The sequence below is a fragment of the Muscardinus avellanarius genome (genome assembly GCF_963383645.1).
Source record: "Muscardinus avellanarius genome assembly, chromosome: 5".
Lineage (NCBI taxonomy): Eukaryota > Metazoa > Chordata > Mammalia > Rodentia > Gliridae > Muscardinus > Muscardinus avellanarius.
Genome location: NC_137790.1, coordinates 141,106,404 through 141,122,740, shown reverse-complemented (window position 1 = coordinate 141,122,740; position 16,337 = coordinate 141,106,404). Strand labels below are relative to the sequence as shown.

Here is a 16,337-nt window from a genome sequence, read left to right as displayed (position 1 = left end):
CCTGTCTCAGCCTCACAAGTACTGGGTTTACAAGTGTGCACCACTACACCTGGCTGCCTTGTCTGTCTGTCTATCTGTCTTTACTTATTTATACTTTTTTGTAACTGGAGTTTGAATCCAGGACTATTCTATCTCTGAGCTATACCCTCAGTCCTATTTTTTTAGTCTTTGCTTTGAAACAGGGTCTAAGTTGTGGAGGGCGTTACTAAGTAGCTGAGTCTAGCCACAAACCTGTAATCCATGTGTCTCAGCCTTCCACATACTGGGATTATAGGTGTACACTTCCATTTCTGGCTTAAAAGGAGAGAGAGAGAGAGAGAGAGAGAGAGAGAGAGAGAGAGAGAGAGAGAGTGTGTGTGTGTGTGTGTGTGTGTGTGTATACGCGCGCGTGCCTGTGTGTGTTACTAGGGATAGAATCCAGGGGCTTTCTACTTCTGAGCTATACTCCCAGACCTATTTTTATATTTTATTTGGAAACCGTTTCATAAGTAGCGGCTGGCTTTGAACCTACATGATCCTCCTGTCTCAGCCTCTCAAGGACTGGGATTATAAGCGTGCGCCACCATGCCCAGCTCCTTAAAAGGAGATTTTAAATGAATCATTTATATTTTGGAGGCTCTTTGCTCATAGTAATAACTTACCTATAAGTCAGCTGTAGGCAGGGTTATTCCCTGTAGTCTTACAGAATTTGTGACCGCTGTTTAGTACTGTAACATTGGAAGAAGAAGACTACTAGTCATATATTCAGGATGTATGTTTCTGCCAAACCTCTAGCAAGAGCCATATCCTTGATAATTCTGTCCCTTAATCTTTTCCTGTCATTGATTATAATAATTAGATCCAAGGAGTCATAGTAGGATTTGTTGTATGTAAGTGGTTGGTATGTGATAGAAAGCTCTTAAGATTAAACGTTTTAAACTGGGCATAATGACATGCCTGTAATCCCAGCTTTTGGGAAGCTGAGACAGAAGGATCATAGTCCTCAAATAGCCTCAGCTATTTAGGCCCTTTGCAACTCAGTGAGATCCTATTTCAAAATAAAGAATAAAAAATAGGGTACTGCAAAAAAACAAAAAAAACAAAAAACTTTTTAGCCAAGAGTGGTGGCGCACTCTTATAATCCCAGTACTTGGAAGGCTGAGATGGGATTATTGAAGGTTCAAAGCCAGTCTCAGCAACTTATTGAGGTCCTCTGCAACTTAATGAAACCCTGTTCCAAAATGAAAAATAAAAAAGAATGGGGATGTAGCTCAGAGATAGAATACTCCCGGGTTCAATTCAGTACCACCACCCCCAATAAAAACACTTTTCAAAATGCTTGGATGGTTTCTTCTCTGAACTGTTTTGTAGGTTAACTCATTAGCCTTGCTTAAAGCCTTACCCCAGGAAATGTCAGGACCTTTTTTTTAATGTAGTTCTGAATTTATATAAAGTCATTCCCATATCAATATTTGGTAGCATGTAAGGGAGGATCACAGTAGTATCTTTTGATAAAACCTTTTAAGATTTTGTTCTTTTGCCCTACTGACAGAGGCCAAGCAAGAATTAATAACCTACCCTCAGCCTCAGAAAACATCCATACCAGCATCATTGGGGAAAAAACTCAACCAGTCCCCAGGGCCAGCTGATAAGGAGCTTGAATCCAGGAAGCAGGACGAAGGGCACGAAGCACGCACGGGGCATCAGAAGAGGGATGCAGAACGGTACCTGCCTCATTCTCGGAGGGAAGGGTTCGCTTTCCGGAGAGACCGAGAGAAGGAGTCGTGGTCTGGAGAGACACGCCAGGATGGAGAGAGCAAAAGTAAGTGCGTCGTCAGGACATGTTGCAGACTGACTGCCGCTGCCATCTCGGTTAGCGGCCAGATGCTTCTCCACGCTGAAGTAGCGCTGCTCACAGGCTGGCTCCCATGGCCGCGCTCTCCGCCAGCCGCGCTCCACTAGTGGGAGGAATCTGCTCCTCAAGATTAGCACTTTGCTATACAAACACAGTAAGGCGTGATTTTAGGTTTCTAAATATTGGTGGGAAATACTGAACATATTTGTCTAGCATTTCTTTATCCAACTGGCCTTATTAGAGCAGAGTAAAACCTGTAGTGCAATTGACGATCTGAAGCTGGAGGAGGTGTTGCGCCTGTGATCCCAGTACCTGGGAGGCCAAGAAAGGAGGATCGCAGGTGTAAGCTAGCGCACAGTAAGTTAGTGAGGCACTACTACGTAAATGAGAAATATAAAGGACTGGAATGTAGCCCAGAGGTGGAACGCCCCTGGGTTCAAGCCCCAGTACCGCCACCACCAAGAAAGTAAAGAGCATCGAGCTCCTCGTGCTGCAGATGCTCACCTGCCCCTCTTTCTCCTCCTCCCATTTGTGCTTGGTCCATTCAGCCATCATGCTAAAGCGCATCTATCGCTCCACGCCGCCGGAGGTGATAGTGGAAGTGCTGGAGCCCTATGTCCGCCTCACTACTGCCAACGTCCGCATCATCAAGAACAGGACCGGCCCCATGGGCCACACCTATGGCTTTATAGACCTTGATTCCCACGCGGTGAGTTTCCACATGCTGAAAGGGGCTAGGGGTGGGTGGCTGAAAAGCCCTAAGAAGGTCTGAAGGGGCTTAGTTAGCGTTTTGAATTTATCATGGTTCCTTCTGGCATAGCCCCTCTTAGGAGTTTTCTCCTTTGTGTTTAACTTCCATTCAAGTGAGTGACTGACCTCAAAAGTTAGAACTCTGGCCGGGCGTGGTGGCGCACACTTATAATCCCCGCGCTTGGGAGGCGGAGACAGGAGGATCGCGCAGGTTCGAAGCCAGCCGCGCTGGCGTAAGAGACCCTGTTTCCAAATACAAAGTATAAATAGGTCTGGGAGTGTAGCCCGGAGGTAGAAGGGCTTCCAGGACCCCCAGTACCACAAAAAAAAAAAAAAAAACCCTCTGTCTGGTTGTCCAGGTGAATTTCTGTTTACAATTTCCAGTTTGCTCACTTTTGAAGAATCTGAGCCCTTCAAGATCTTAGTGCCGGGTTTGGTGACACACATCTACAATGTCGGCTCGGGAGACTTGAGACAGGAAGAATGCATGTTTGAGGCCAGCCTTAACAATTTACTGAGGTCCTCAGCAACTTAGTGATACCGTTTCAAAATAAAAACTAAAATAGAGTGGGAGGTATAGCTCAGAGGTCAAATACCCCTGTGTTCAATCCCCAGTACAACACACACACTTCAACCAGTTTTCTCTGTGTGTGTGTGTGTGTGTGTGTGTGTGTGTGTGTGTGTGTGTGTATGTCTGGGGATGGGGATGGGACCTGGGGACATTCGACCCCCGAGCTACACCCCCTGCCCTAGTTTTTATTCTTTAATTTGAAACAGGGTCTCACTAAGTTGCGGAGGGCCTCACTAAGTAGCTGAGGCCGTCCGCGAACTGCGATCCTTCAACCAGTTCTCTAATACAGACAAGTCTGTATTAGAAAATCTGACTGCAAATGGTTTTATGTTTGATAATAACAGGACTTTTCTTCTTTCTCGTGTGTGTGTGTGTGTGTGTGTGTGTGTGTGTAGGAGAGAGAAAGAAAAATAGACACATAGATACTAGAGTTTGAACCCAGGGGCATTCTACCTCTAAGCTGTACCTCCAGCCACCCTCCTTTTTCATTTGGAAACAGTCTCACCAAAATGCTGAAGCTGGCCACAAACCTGAGATCCTTTTATCTCAGCTTCCCAAGTTCTGGGATTACAAGAGTGCACCACTAGGCCTGGCTTCCTCTTTCTCTTAAAAGTATTCAATAATCGAGAATGCTGGTACATGCCTGCAACTCCAGTATGTGGGATATTGAGACAAGAGGATCACAGGGTTGAAGCCACTTTCAGCAATTTAGTGAGGCCCTCAGCAACTTAGATCCTGTTTCAATTTCTAAAAAAAGGCAGCCATAGTAGCCCACATCTGTAATCCCAGCACTGGTAGGCTGAAACAGGGGGATCACACAGGATTGCAGCCAGCCTCAGCAACTTAGTGAGGCCCTCTGCAACTTAGTAAGACTCTTGTTTCAAAACAACAAAATAGAAGCCGGGTGTGGTGGCACACGCTTTGTAATCTCAGCATTTGGGAGGCTGAGACAGGAGAATCGCAGGTTTGCAGCCAGCCTCAGCTACTTAGTGAAGCCTTCTGCAACTTAGACCCTGTTTCAAAAATAAAAAAATAGGGCTGGACGTATACCTTGGGGGTAGAATGCCCCTGGGCTCAATCTCCATTACTGGAAAAAAACAAAAAGTTGCCTATCTTTAGCCAGGCATGGAGGGGCACGTCTGTAATCCAAGTAGTTAGGAGGCTGAGACAGGAGGATCACGGATTTGAGATCAGGTCAGCTATTTCATGAGACTCTCAGCAACCTAGCAGACCCTGTTTCAGGATAAAAACTTTTGAAATGGGGAGGGAGGGGCTGAGGTTGTAGCTCAGAGGTAGAAAAACTTGAGTTCAATCCCAGTATCAACATTATTTAAAAAAAAAAAAAAAAAGCCGGGCGTAGTGGAGCACACTTGTAATCCCACCGTTCGGGAGGCTGAGACCTGGAGGATCACGGTTTGCAGACAGCCTCAGCTACTTAGTGAGGTCCTCTGCAACTCAGTGAGACCCGGTTTCAAAATAAAGAATAAAAAGTAGGGCAGGGGGTGTAGCTCGGAGGTCAAATGCCCCTGGGTTCCATCCCCAGACCAGCAAAAAAAAAAAAAAAAGTTACCTATTTTCAAGCCAGGCACAGTACAGTCCCAGTACTTGGGAGGCTGAGACAGGAGGATTTCAGGTTTGAGCCTAGCCTCAGCAATTTAGCTAGATGCTGTTTCAAAAATATAAAGGAGCTGGGCAGTGGTGCATGATTGTAATCCCAGTATTTGGGAGGCTAAAACAAGAGGATTATAGGTTCTCTGCCAGCCTCAGCTATTTAGTGAGACCCTCCCCAATTTAGTGAGACACTGTTTCAAATTAAAGAGTAAACCAAGTGTGGTGGCACACGCTTGTAATCCCAGCATTTGGGAGGCTGAGACAGGAGAATCACCGTTCACAGAAAGCCTCAGCTATTTAATGATGCCCTTTGCAACTCAGTGAGACCCTGTTTCAAAATAAAGACTAAAAAATAGGACTGGGGGTGTAGCCCGGGGGCGGAATGCCCCTGGGTTCCATCCCTAGTACCACAAAAAGAAAAAATAAATAAAAAAATAAAGTATTAAAAAGTAGGGCTGGGGTGTACTTCAGAGGTAGAATGCCTTTGGGTTTAATCCCTAGCACCATGAAAGAAAGAAAAGGGGGTTTGGAGGGAGAGAGGAAGGAAGGGGAAAAAAATAGGGCTAGGGTGTAACCTAGAGGTAATATGCCTCTGTCTTCAATTCCCCAGTAGCTTAGGGGTAGAATGCTCCTGGGTTCAATTCACTAAACCAACAAAAAGAATGTGCCAGTGTGATTTTTTATTTTTTGGGTTTTTTATTTGTTTGTTTTGTTATGGTACTGGGGATTGAACCCAGGGGCATTCACACCCCTGCCCTATTTTTCATTCTTTAATTTGAATTAGGGTCTCATTAAGTAGCTGAGGCTGGCCTTGAATCTGGGATCCTCCTGTCTCAGCCTCTCAAATTCTGGGATTATAAGTGTGTGCTACCACACCAGGCTTGCCAGTGTGTTCTTACTGCTAAAATTATGAGCAGAACCTATGTTTACTACATTTCTTTTCTGAGAAGGAAAGTCCATATTTACCTCTCTTTCTCATGACCTTCCCTTTTCCCTCTTTGGCTCAGCTGTGTCTTTGCTTCCCTAGGAAGCACTTCGCGTAGTGAAGATCTTGCAGAACCTCGACCCACCATTTAGCATTGACGGGAAGATGGTCGCTGTGAACCTAGCCACTGGGAAACGAAGGTAAGGTTGAGGGCTGTGGCCCTTGTGCTGCCCCACTTCAATTTTGGGGAGAAGCTCCTCTCCCTAGTTAGACATAAGGCATGGCTTTCTTAGTGTGCCTTCCTTCAGATACATGTTTAGTATTAATTTTCTCTTTCTTAAATCTGCCTTGTTCTGACTCTAGAATCATTTTTATTCTTAAATGGTATTATTAGGTTTTTTCCTTCTGACTGCCTATAGTTTTGGATCCCAGTGATGGTACAGTCTCAGATATGCAGAAATATCTTGATGTTACCTGAGGCTCTGGGAATCCTAAAGTAAATGCTGTCTTGACTTGCAACCTCTGATCTTGATCCTGTCCCCAAGAAACAGGGAGACCTATTACTTTTCTCCTTCATCTTGACCCAGGAGAGGTAAATGGAAAATGACTATATCCAAAGACAGGCTTACAGGCCAGGCACACAGCTAGAATCCCAGTACGTGGGAGACTGAGACAGGAGGACCATCGGTTTAAAGTTAGCCTCAGCAACTTAACAAGACTTGGTTTTAAAATCAAAAGAAAAGCTGGGCATGGTGGCGCACACCAGAAATTCCTGTTATTGGGAGGCTGAGACAAGAGAATCACAGGTTCCAGGACAGCCTCAACAAGTAGTGAGACACCTGTCCATCTAGAGAGACCTGTTTCCAAATAAATAAATAAAATTGGGCTAGGGATGTACCTTGATGGTAGAATGTCTCTGAATTCAGTCCCCAGTACCACCTAAAAAGAAAGAAAAAGGCCAGGTGTGGTGGTGGTGTATGCCTGTATTCCCGGTACTGAGGAGGCCACAACAGGAAGATCTCAGGTCCCAAGCTAGCCTCAGCTACTCAGTGAGGATCTTAGCAATTTAGAGAGACTCTTGTTTCCAATAGAAAGTTAAATAGGGCCGGGCATTGTGGCGCACGCTTGTAATCCCCGCGCTTGGGAGTCAGAGACAGGAGGATCACGCACGTTCAAAGCCAGCCTCGCTGGCTTAAGAGACCCTGTTTCCAAATAAAATTGGTCTGGGAGTGTAGCCCAGAGGTAGAAGGGTTTCCAGGAATCCCAGTACCACCAAAAAAAAAAAGTTAAATAGGACCGTGAGTATAGCCTCAGATATAGTCACTGCGTTCAACCCCTAGCAATACACACACACACTCTCGGGGTATAAGAAGCTCACAGAGATGTGACAGATCTTACTCTAGCACCCTCCACTCGATCATGCAGGAGTTTCCCTCAGCCTCTAGTGTCTGAACCCCCAGCCCGCTAATTGTCTGGGTTGGCTTCTTTCCCTATCAAGTGCCTCTGGTAGCAATCTTGACACGTTGTGTTGTTTGTTGCAGAAATGACTCTGGGGACCATTCTGACCACACACATTACTACCAGGTAGGCTTAATGGGGGGGGGGGGGGGTTCAAGTCCACAAGTGGTAAACCAGGTACAGTGGCACATAACTACAATCCCAGCTTAATGCCAGCCTGATCAACTAGCAAGACCCTCACTCAGAACATAAAAGCCAGGGGTGGTGGTACATTCTTGGAATCCCAGTACAAGCTGGGATTGGGAGGCTGAGACAAGAAGATCTCGGGTTTATGACCGGCCTTAGCTACTTCCACAACTTAGTGAGACCTCTTTTCAAAATAAAGCATAAAAAATAGGGCTGGAGGTATAGCTCAGAGGTAGAATGTCCCTGGGTTCAATCCCCAGTACTAAAAAAATGAAAGGCACTGGAGTACCGCTCTTCTCCACACTCGTGGGCTGTTAAGGTCAACGGCTCTTGGGTAGTTCCATAATTTTAACTTACCTTTCTGTGATAGGGTAAAAAATATTTCCGAGATAGGAGGGGAGGTAGCAGGAATTCAGACTGGTCTTCAGATTCAAATCGACAAGGACAGCAGTGTAAGTAAGCTTTGTTTCGTTTCTCTTGTGATCTTTTGCTTGACTGGCTTGCTACTCCTGACTTGGTTTGTGTGGTCACCATGTTCCCAAGAGAGGCTGTTGCCCGAGGGCACTCATCCAGGAGAGTGCCGCTCTAGATCGTGCACCTGCAAGGATGGCCACCCTCTTCCTTAGCTGCTCTGGGTGAGCCTCGGGCCTCGCTCGCCAGCCACTAATGCTGCCTCTGACTCCATCCCCTCTAGCATCATCTGACTGCTACATATACGACTCTGCTACTGGCTACTATTATGACCCCTTGGCAGGAACTTACTATGACCCCGATACCCAGGTGAGTTTTTGGACTTCTTTATTCTGTCAGTGATTCTTTTGGGGAAAACACCCATAATTTGTCACTTTGAGGATTTTATTTCCTGGAATCTCTCGATGTTCATTGCATGAAAAGTGGAGTACTTTAAATCTATGGGAGCCGGGCGTGGTGGGCACGCCTGTAATCCCTGCGCTTGGGAGGCTGAGACAGGAGGATCGCACAGGTTCGAAGCCAGCCTCAGCTACTTAGTGAGGCTCTCAGCAACTTAGTGAGACCCTGTTTCCAAATAAAATATTTAAAAAGGGCTGGGAGTATAGCCCAGAGGTGGAAAGCCCCTGGGTTCCACCCCCAGTACCACCCAAGAAAATTAAATAAATAAATAAATAAATAAATAAATAAATAAATAAATAAAGGAACTGAACTGTTGCCTGTATCGAAAATCAGTGCTTTGTGGTGTGACAGGTAAGAAACATGCTGCTTGTGGACAGAGCGGGCACGGGGTGGTACAGATGTGTCCTGGTCTTTGGAACTGGGAGATTGTTAGAGACTCTGGGCTTGTGAGTGAGACAGCTCTTCTTTTCCGTAGAAGGGAACAGTGTTTCTCAGGCCTGGAATTCCATGAAAGTAAAGGCTTCTGTAGATTTACCTCCCTTCTGTATTGCAGCAAGAAGTCTATGTGCCCCAGGACCCTGGGTCACCTGAGGAAGAGGAGATCAAGGAAAAGAGACCCATCAGTCAAGGAAAGACAAGTAGCAAGAAGGAAGTGTCTAAAAAAGACAGCAAGGAGAAAAAGGACAGAGGAGTGACAAGGGTAAGAGGACGGAGTCTGCTGTCCTTACCGCGGGCTACACTTGAGCGCAGCACTCAGTTGCATAGAAACACACTAGAGCCAGGCCTGGTGTGCACGCCTGGAATCCCAGTGCTTGTCAGGCTGAGACAGAAGGATCACAGGTTCAAGTTCAGCCTCAGCAACTTAGTGAGACCCCGTTTCAAAATAAAAGAACAAGCCGGGCGTGGTGGCGCACGCTTGTAATCCCCGCGCTTGGGAGGCAGAGACAGGTGGATCGCACAGGTTCGAAGCCAGCCGCGCTGGCTTAGGAGACCCTGTTTCCAAAAATAAAATAGGTCTGGGAGTGTAGCCCAGAGATAGACTGGCTTCCAGGAACCCCAGTACCACCAAATAAATAAATAAACAAACAAACAAACAAACAAACAAACAAGGCTGGGTATGGTAGTGCACACTTGCAATCCCAGTACTGAGGAGATTCGCAGCCAGCCTCGGCTACTTAGGCCTTATGCAACTTAATGAGACTCTGTTTCAAATAAAGAATAAAAATAGGGCTGGGAGTATAGCTTGGAGGAGGTAGAATGTCCCTGGGTTCAATCCCCAGGGTTTTTTTTTTTTTTTTAAGAATAAAATTGAAGCCGGGCGTGGTGGCGCACACTTGTAATCCCAGCATTTGGGAGGCTGAGACCGGAAGATCACGGTTCACGGATAGCCTCAGCTACTTAGTGAGGCTCTTTGCAACTCAGACCTTGTTTCAAAATAAAGAATAAAAAATATGGCAGAGGGTGTAGCTCGGAGGTCAAATGCCCCTGGCTTCCATCCCTAAAGAAAGAAAGAAGGCTGGGCATGGTGGCGCACACTTGTAATCCCTGCGCTTGGGAGGCTGAGACAGGAGGATCGCACGGGTTCGAAGCCAACTTCAGCTACTTAGTGAGGCTTTCAGCAACTTAGTGAAACCCTGTTTCCAAATAAAATATTAAAAAAAAAAAAGTCTGGGAGTATAGCCTGGAGGTAGAAAGAAGGAAGGAAGGAAATTAGAGCCAGGTGTGGTGGCGCATGCTTGTAATCCCAGCATTCGGGAGGTTCCCGAATGTTCATGGACAGCCTCAGCTACTCAGGCTCTCCGCAACTTAGTGTGACTCTGTTTGAAAATGAAGAATAAAAAATAGAGTAGGGGGTGTAGCTTGGAGGTTGAATGCCCCTTGATTCCATCCTCAGACCCTCAAGAACCAAAAGAAAATTGGGCTGGGGATATGACTCAAAGGCAGAATGCCCCTGGGTTCAATCCCTAACACCACAAAAAATAATAATAAAATAAAGTTACTTAAAAAATATTCTCATGTTCTTCATGGTGGCGCATGCTTATAATTCCAATACTTCAGAGGCTGAGACAGGAAGAGTACAGGTTCGCCGCCACCTCAACTACTTAGGCCCCCTGCAACTCAGTGAGACCCTGTTTCAAAATTTAAAAATTAGGCTGGGGGTGTAGCTCGGAGGTAGAATGCCCCTAAGTTCCATCCCCAGTACCACAAAATAAATAGGAATGTAGTTTTGAGATAGAATGGCCCTGGGTTCAATCCCTCGTTACCCCTAACCTCCCAGAAACAAGCTAGCTGGGGCACTGGCTCACACCGCTACCCCAGCTACTCAGGAGGCAGACTCTGGAGGCTCTCAGTTGGAAGGCAGCAGCTCAGTGGTTCAGAGCTCTGGCCTAGCATGCACGGGGTCTTGGATCGATCTCCAGTACAGGACAATGAGAGGCGCTTTGCTGTCTGGCACAGGCAGTCCTCTGTGTCTTACAGCCCCTGTAGCTCTCTTCCCTACCATGGGAAGACTGCTTGGGCCCTGGCACCTTGGCTCCACGTGCCTGCTCTTCCCCCTTCCTTGTCAGGGTTCTACTCTCTAAGACGTGTTTTCTGTAGGTACAATCTCGGGAGGCTTCTGAGGCTTCCACTTCCATTCTGTGTTCATTTTCTATTTTATCACAGTTTTCATATTTATATAATTTTATTATTTTCAGTGCTTTTATGGTAAGATTTTGCATTAAATCTAAATCCCAGTACTTGGGAGGCTGAAACAGGAATATCACAGATGCAAGGACAGCCTCAGCAATAGTGAGACTCTCATCAACCTAGTGAGTCCTTGTTTCAAAAATAAAACAGCACTGGGAGTGTACCTGGGAGGTAGAGTGCCTCTGGGTTCGACCCCAATACCAAAAGAAAAAAACAAAACTATACTTTGAGCTGGGCATGGTGGCACAAGCATGTAATCCTAGTACTTGGGAGGCTGAGACTGGAGGGTCACAGGTTCAAGGACAGCCTCAGCATTTGACGAAGCTCTCAACAACCCACTGAGACCCTGTTTCCAAATAAATAAATCAGTCCGAGAATGTTGCTTGGAGGTAGAATGCCTCTGGGTTCTATTCTCAGTACAAAAAACAAAAAACTATACTTTCAACTGGGCGTGGTGGCACATGCCTATAATCCCAATTCTTTGGAGACTGAAACAGGAGGATCACAGTTTTGAGGCCAATCTCAGCAACTTAACAAACCCTGTTCTAATGTAAAATAAAAGGGCTGGGGCTGTAGCTCAGTTAGGATGCCTCTAAAAACAAAGCAAAAAAACTATACCCTTACTTGGGAGGCTGAGACAAGAGGATTGGAGGTTCATGGCCAGCCTCAGCTACTTAGACCCTCTGCAACTTAATGAGATCCTGTCTCTAAATAAAAGAATTAAAAAAGAGGGTGGGGGGTGTAGCTCAGGGGTAGAATACCTCTGGGTTCCATCCCCAGTACTACCAAGAAAAAAAAACCTTCATTTTTTTTATGAGTCTTTTATTATTTGTATCTTTCACTCTTTCCTGTGATTCTCCTCTCTTAGCCTCCCAAGTAGTGGGATTACAGGTGTATGCCACCATGCCCAGCTATTTGTCTCTTTCTGTCCTAGTATGCAACACTTAGCATTTTAATTTTTTTTTTTTTTAATTCAGTACTGGGGATGGAACCCAGGGGCATTCTACCTCCAAGCTACACCCCAAGCCCTGTTTATTTTTTATTTTTGAAACAGAGTCTCACTGAGTTGCAAAGGGCCTCACTAAGTAGCTGAGGCTGGCTGCGAACCGCGCTTCTCCTGTCTCAGCCTCCCGAATACTAGGATGACAAGTGTGCCCCACCAAGCCTGGCTGATTATTTTTTTAGTCTTGTTTTTTGAAACAGTGTCTCACTGAGTTGTGAAGGACCTTACTAAGTAGCTGAAGCCATCTGTAAACTGTGATCCTCAGGTCTCAGTCTCCCACTTGCTGGGATTACAAGCGTGCACCACCATGCCTGGCTTTTTTTTTTTTTCCTTTTAAATTACTTCTTTAGAATAAATTTTTAGAATCAAAGATGATAAACATTGTACATATGATATATCAGATCATTTTCTAAAGAAATACGTTGATTTACCTTTAAACCATTTATGTATTATTGGAAATCAGTGAATTTTCTTGTTTCAATTTATAGCTTTCTTTGTTTTTTCTTCTAATATTGCTAGTTTATCTAAAGATAAAGATATAGAAAAAGAGAAGAGACAGTGCACATGCATTTGTGTCTAAGAATTTAAATTTTAGCGTCACTGGCTTGATGTTTAGTTCTGCTCCTGCCCCTTGATCGTTGTCACTATACCCGGTCATTTTAACTGAAGGTACTGCTTCCTGTGGAAGAGGCTGGAGTGCGGGACAGAGACAGTACTGCGCGAATGCCTCTGCTGCCCGGCATGGGTTAATCATATACTAAATGTCAAGCTGAGTGTTCATTGTTGCTGCCAGGAATTGAGCTCAGGGCTGTGCGTGCTAGGCAAGCATTCTACCACTGAGTCACATGGACATTACGTTAAAGTCACTATAGCAACGTTACAGATGTTTGAAAGTTTGGAAAATAAGCCTAAATTTCAACAAGCTTAACTCAGTTTTTATGAGTATCATATAAGAATTGCATTAGGCCGGGAGTGGTGGCGCACACTTGTAATCCCAGCATTTGGGAGCCTGAGACCGGAGGATCGCGGTTCGTGGACAGCCTCAGCTACTTAGTGAGGCCCTCCGCAACTCAGTGAGACCCTGTCTCAAAGAATAAGAAATAGGGCAGGGGCCAGGCGTGGTGGCGCACACTTATAATCCCCATGCTTGGGAGTCAGAGACAGGAGGATCATGCAGGTTCGAAGCCAGCCTCTCTGGGTTAAGAAACTCTATTTCGAAATAAATATAAAATAGGTCTGGGAGTATAGCCCAGAGGTAGAAGGGTTTCCAGGAACCCCAGTACCACAAAAAAAAAAAAAAAATAGGGCAGCGGGTGTAGCTTGGAAGTCGAATGCCCCCGGGTTCCATCCCCAGACCTCCCCCCCACCCCCCCCAAAAAAAAAATTACATTAGGACTGGGGATCTAGAATGGGCCAGGCCCTGGGCTCAATCCCTGGTACCATGGAGGGGAATTATCTCTGGGTTTGATTAGTTTCAGGAAAATGCCAGTGAGGAGAAGACCCCTCCAGAGGACGTCTTCAAGAAGCCCCTGCCTCCCACTGCGAAAAAGGAAGAGAGCCCTCCTCCGGTAAGGCTCACGCTGGCTGGTTCTCGTGGGTGGGAGCTGGAGGGCTGGCGCCTTACTCTCCTGTTGCTGCGCCATTCTCTGTCTCCCAACTGAGCCTGGTCTTCAAGTTTTTGTCTGCTAATAGGAATATTACTGAAGAATCAAAGACAGTTCTCTCTTCCTCTCCAACCTGTGCCATTCCTACCAGATGAGATGTGCGACCCTTTAAATTTAATCTTGGTCTTGTCGGTACTTTCTAAATCACCAAGGAGCCGGGCGTGGTGGTGCACGCTTAGAATCACAGCACTGGGGGTCTCAGACAGGAGGATCGCAGGTTCAGAGCCAGCCTTGGCAACCGAATGAGGCTCTCAGCAGCCTAGTGAGACTCTGTTTTCATACAGGAAACAAAGTAAGGCTGGGCATATAGCTCAGAGATAGGATGCCCCTGGGTTCATCCACAGTAGTACCAAGGGAAAAAAAATCACCAAGTAATTTGGTCTTCCTGGCCGTGATGTTTTGTGCCTTCTCGTGCCACACAAGTGTCTCTGAGATGGGGTAGACCTGTCGTCTTCATAGCTGGCCGGCCTGGCCAGACTAAATGGTGCTGGGGGTTTGTTTTTTTTGTTTTTTTTTGGGTGTGTGTGTGTGTGTGTGTGGTAGCTAGGGATGGAACCCAAGGCATTCTACTTCCAAGCAACACCTCCAGCCCTATTTTTTATTCTTTATTTGGAAACAGGGTCTCACTGAGTTGCCGAGGGCCTCATTAAGTAGCTGAGGCTGGCTTCGAACCAGCGCAGTCCTGTTTCTGCTTCCCGAATGGTGGGATTACAAGCGTGCCCCACCACTCCTGGCTTCTGAATGGCACTTACATTGGGATTCAGTTTCTGAAGTGAGTGATAACTAGTAATTCTGAACATTATTTTTGAATACAAGTACATAGCAGTAATGGCTGTGTCTTTTATTGTGTTGATTGATTATAGGCCGGTAGCCCTGCATCCTTATAAACAGTTCCTCTAAGGTCCTCTCTGCCAAGCCCGCATCATTAATTGAGGTCATCACAGCATCTACCCTGAAGATGCCTTCGCCTTGCTCAGGAGCGGAGTCTGTCCACTGGAGCTTATCACTGGGGTTGCTTTCGGTTCATTTCCTAAGTTCCTCTCTCTGTGGTTACAGTGGACTGGAGGTGTTTCTAGCTCCCTGTCTGTGCCCTTTTAGTTCTTATGTTTTCAGCGCCAGTCCCTTTCATTTCTTCCCCCACTCTTCTCTTGCTAGAGTTGCTTCCAAGGGAGCTTCTCCCGTTTTCCTGAGGAAACAAAGAACAAGGTCAAATTTTAGCTATGTTGCCTCTATCTGGGAATGAACAGCAAGGTCAGCGGGCCATTTTGAAGCCCATTCATTATTCCATCTAAAAGAGACAAAGAAGGAAGATACATACCATTCCATCTAAAAGAGACAAAGAAGGGAGATACATACCAAAGTACCCAAAAAATGGGCCCCAAAATGTAGGTTGAGTTTGGTGTTGATCCCTGGCCTTTTTCTTCCAGCCTAAGGTGGTAAACCCACTGATCGGCCTCCTGGGTGAATATGGAGGAGACAGTGACTATGAGGAGGAAGAGGAGGAGGAGCAGACCCCGCCCCTGCAGCCCCGCTCAGCACAGCCCCAACCTCGGGAGGAGCTGAGCAAGAAGGAGAGCGAAGAAGATAAACTCACTGACTGGAACAAACTGGCTTGTCTGCTCTGCAGGAGGCAGTTTCCCAATAAAGAAGTTCTAATCAAACACCAACAGCTGTCAGACCTGCACAAGGTATTAAGAGAAGGGGGACCAGGTCCTTTCAAATTTGGGCTCTTGGCATTGGAGGGTATTATAGAGAATAAAGAAGCTTAGGCCGGGTGTGGTGGCGCACGCTTGTAATCCCCACGCTTGGGAGGCGGACAGGAGGATCACGCAGGTTCGAAGCCAGCCGCGCGCACTGGCTTAGGAGACCCTGTTTCCAAATAAAAATGCAAAAATAGGTCTGGGAGTGTAGCCCGGAGGTAGAAGGGCTTCCAGGAACCCCAGTACCACCAAAAAACAAACAAACAAAAAAAAAAAGAAGCTTATACTGCCCCTCCTCAGCCTTTCTCATCTCCAGTTCCTGTCATTAAATCAGTCCAACTAAAGAATGAGTTGATATTCTACCTTTTATGCATGAGTTTCTCTGACTTTAGGCTGTGCCCCTACAGTCCTAAGAGTTGGACCTCAGATAAGCCCCCTCTTCTTTGGTACATGGGAACTTGACCCGGTTCTGCTCAGCTGTGACAGCCCGTGGCCTGCCCTGTAGATGGGTCATTCTGCCATCTCTTGAACATAACGTCTGTCGCCTTAGACCACAGCGGTGGGAACCTGAAGCTCATATACGTTGGTCCTCACGAGCTAAGAAAGCCCTCCGACTCTTGTTCTCAGAGTAATTTCTTTCACACTCTTTCTCTAGCAGATTTTTCAGGGAAAGGTTTGAGAGGGCTGGATTAGATTTTTTTCCAACATACAACCCATAATCTGACATAGCTAAAAGCTGAAAAATTCTGTTGTTGGTAATAGCCACAACACCACTTTCCTAACTAGCCCTGTGGAGGCTCTCCAAAATTTCTAGGATTCTAAGAAGCTCCTGGTGACAATCCCTGATATAGACTATTTCCCAAGTCCCTTTTTTTTTTTTTTTTTTTTTTTTGTGGTACTAGGTGTGGAACCCAGAGGCTTTCTACCTCCAGACTATACTCCCAGACCTATTTTATGTTTTTTATTTGGAAAAAGAGTCTCTCTAAGTTGCTGAGAGCCTCACTAAATAGCTGAGGCTGGCTTTGAACCTGGGCATCCTCCTGTCTCAGCCTCCCAAGGGCAGGGATTACAAGGGTG

The 16,337-nt window shown here is 46.1% G+C and overlaps 1 protein-coding gene across 2 annotated transcripts in view; it reads left to right on the top strand.

Moving 5' to 3' along the window:
- RBM6 (RNA binding motif protein 6) overlaps window positions 1-16,337 on the top strand; it is a gene marked incomplete at both ends in the record, with an annotated part of 108,135 nt that overhangs the window by 82,541 nt on the left and 9,257 nt on the right. Inside the window, 9 exons of one of the 2 annotated variants that reach the window (XM_080695856.1) lie at window positions 1,532-1,801; window positions 2,383-2,543; window positions 5,794-5,891; window positions 7,233-7,275; window positions 7,706-7,787; window positions 8,030-8,115; window positions 8,759-8,905; window positions 13,369-13,464; window positions 14,988-15,248. In XM_080695856.1, coding sequence (XP_080551982.1) covers window positions 1,532-1,801; window positions 2,383-2,543; window positions 5,794-5,891; window positions 7,233-7,275; window positions 7,706-7,787; window positions 8,030-8,115; window positions 8,759-8,905; window positions 13,369-13,464; window positions 14,988-15,248 — 1,244 coding nt within the window. Of the gene's footprint in view, window positions 1-1,525; window positions 1,802-2,382; window positions 2,544-5,793; window positions 5,892-7,232; window positions 7,276-7,705; window positions 7,788-8,029; window positions 8,116-8,758; window positions 8,906-13,368; window positions 13,465-14,987; window positions 15,249-16,337 lie in introns of both variants that reach the window. The other variant, XM_080695855.1, reaches the window with a different exon arrangement.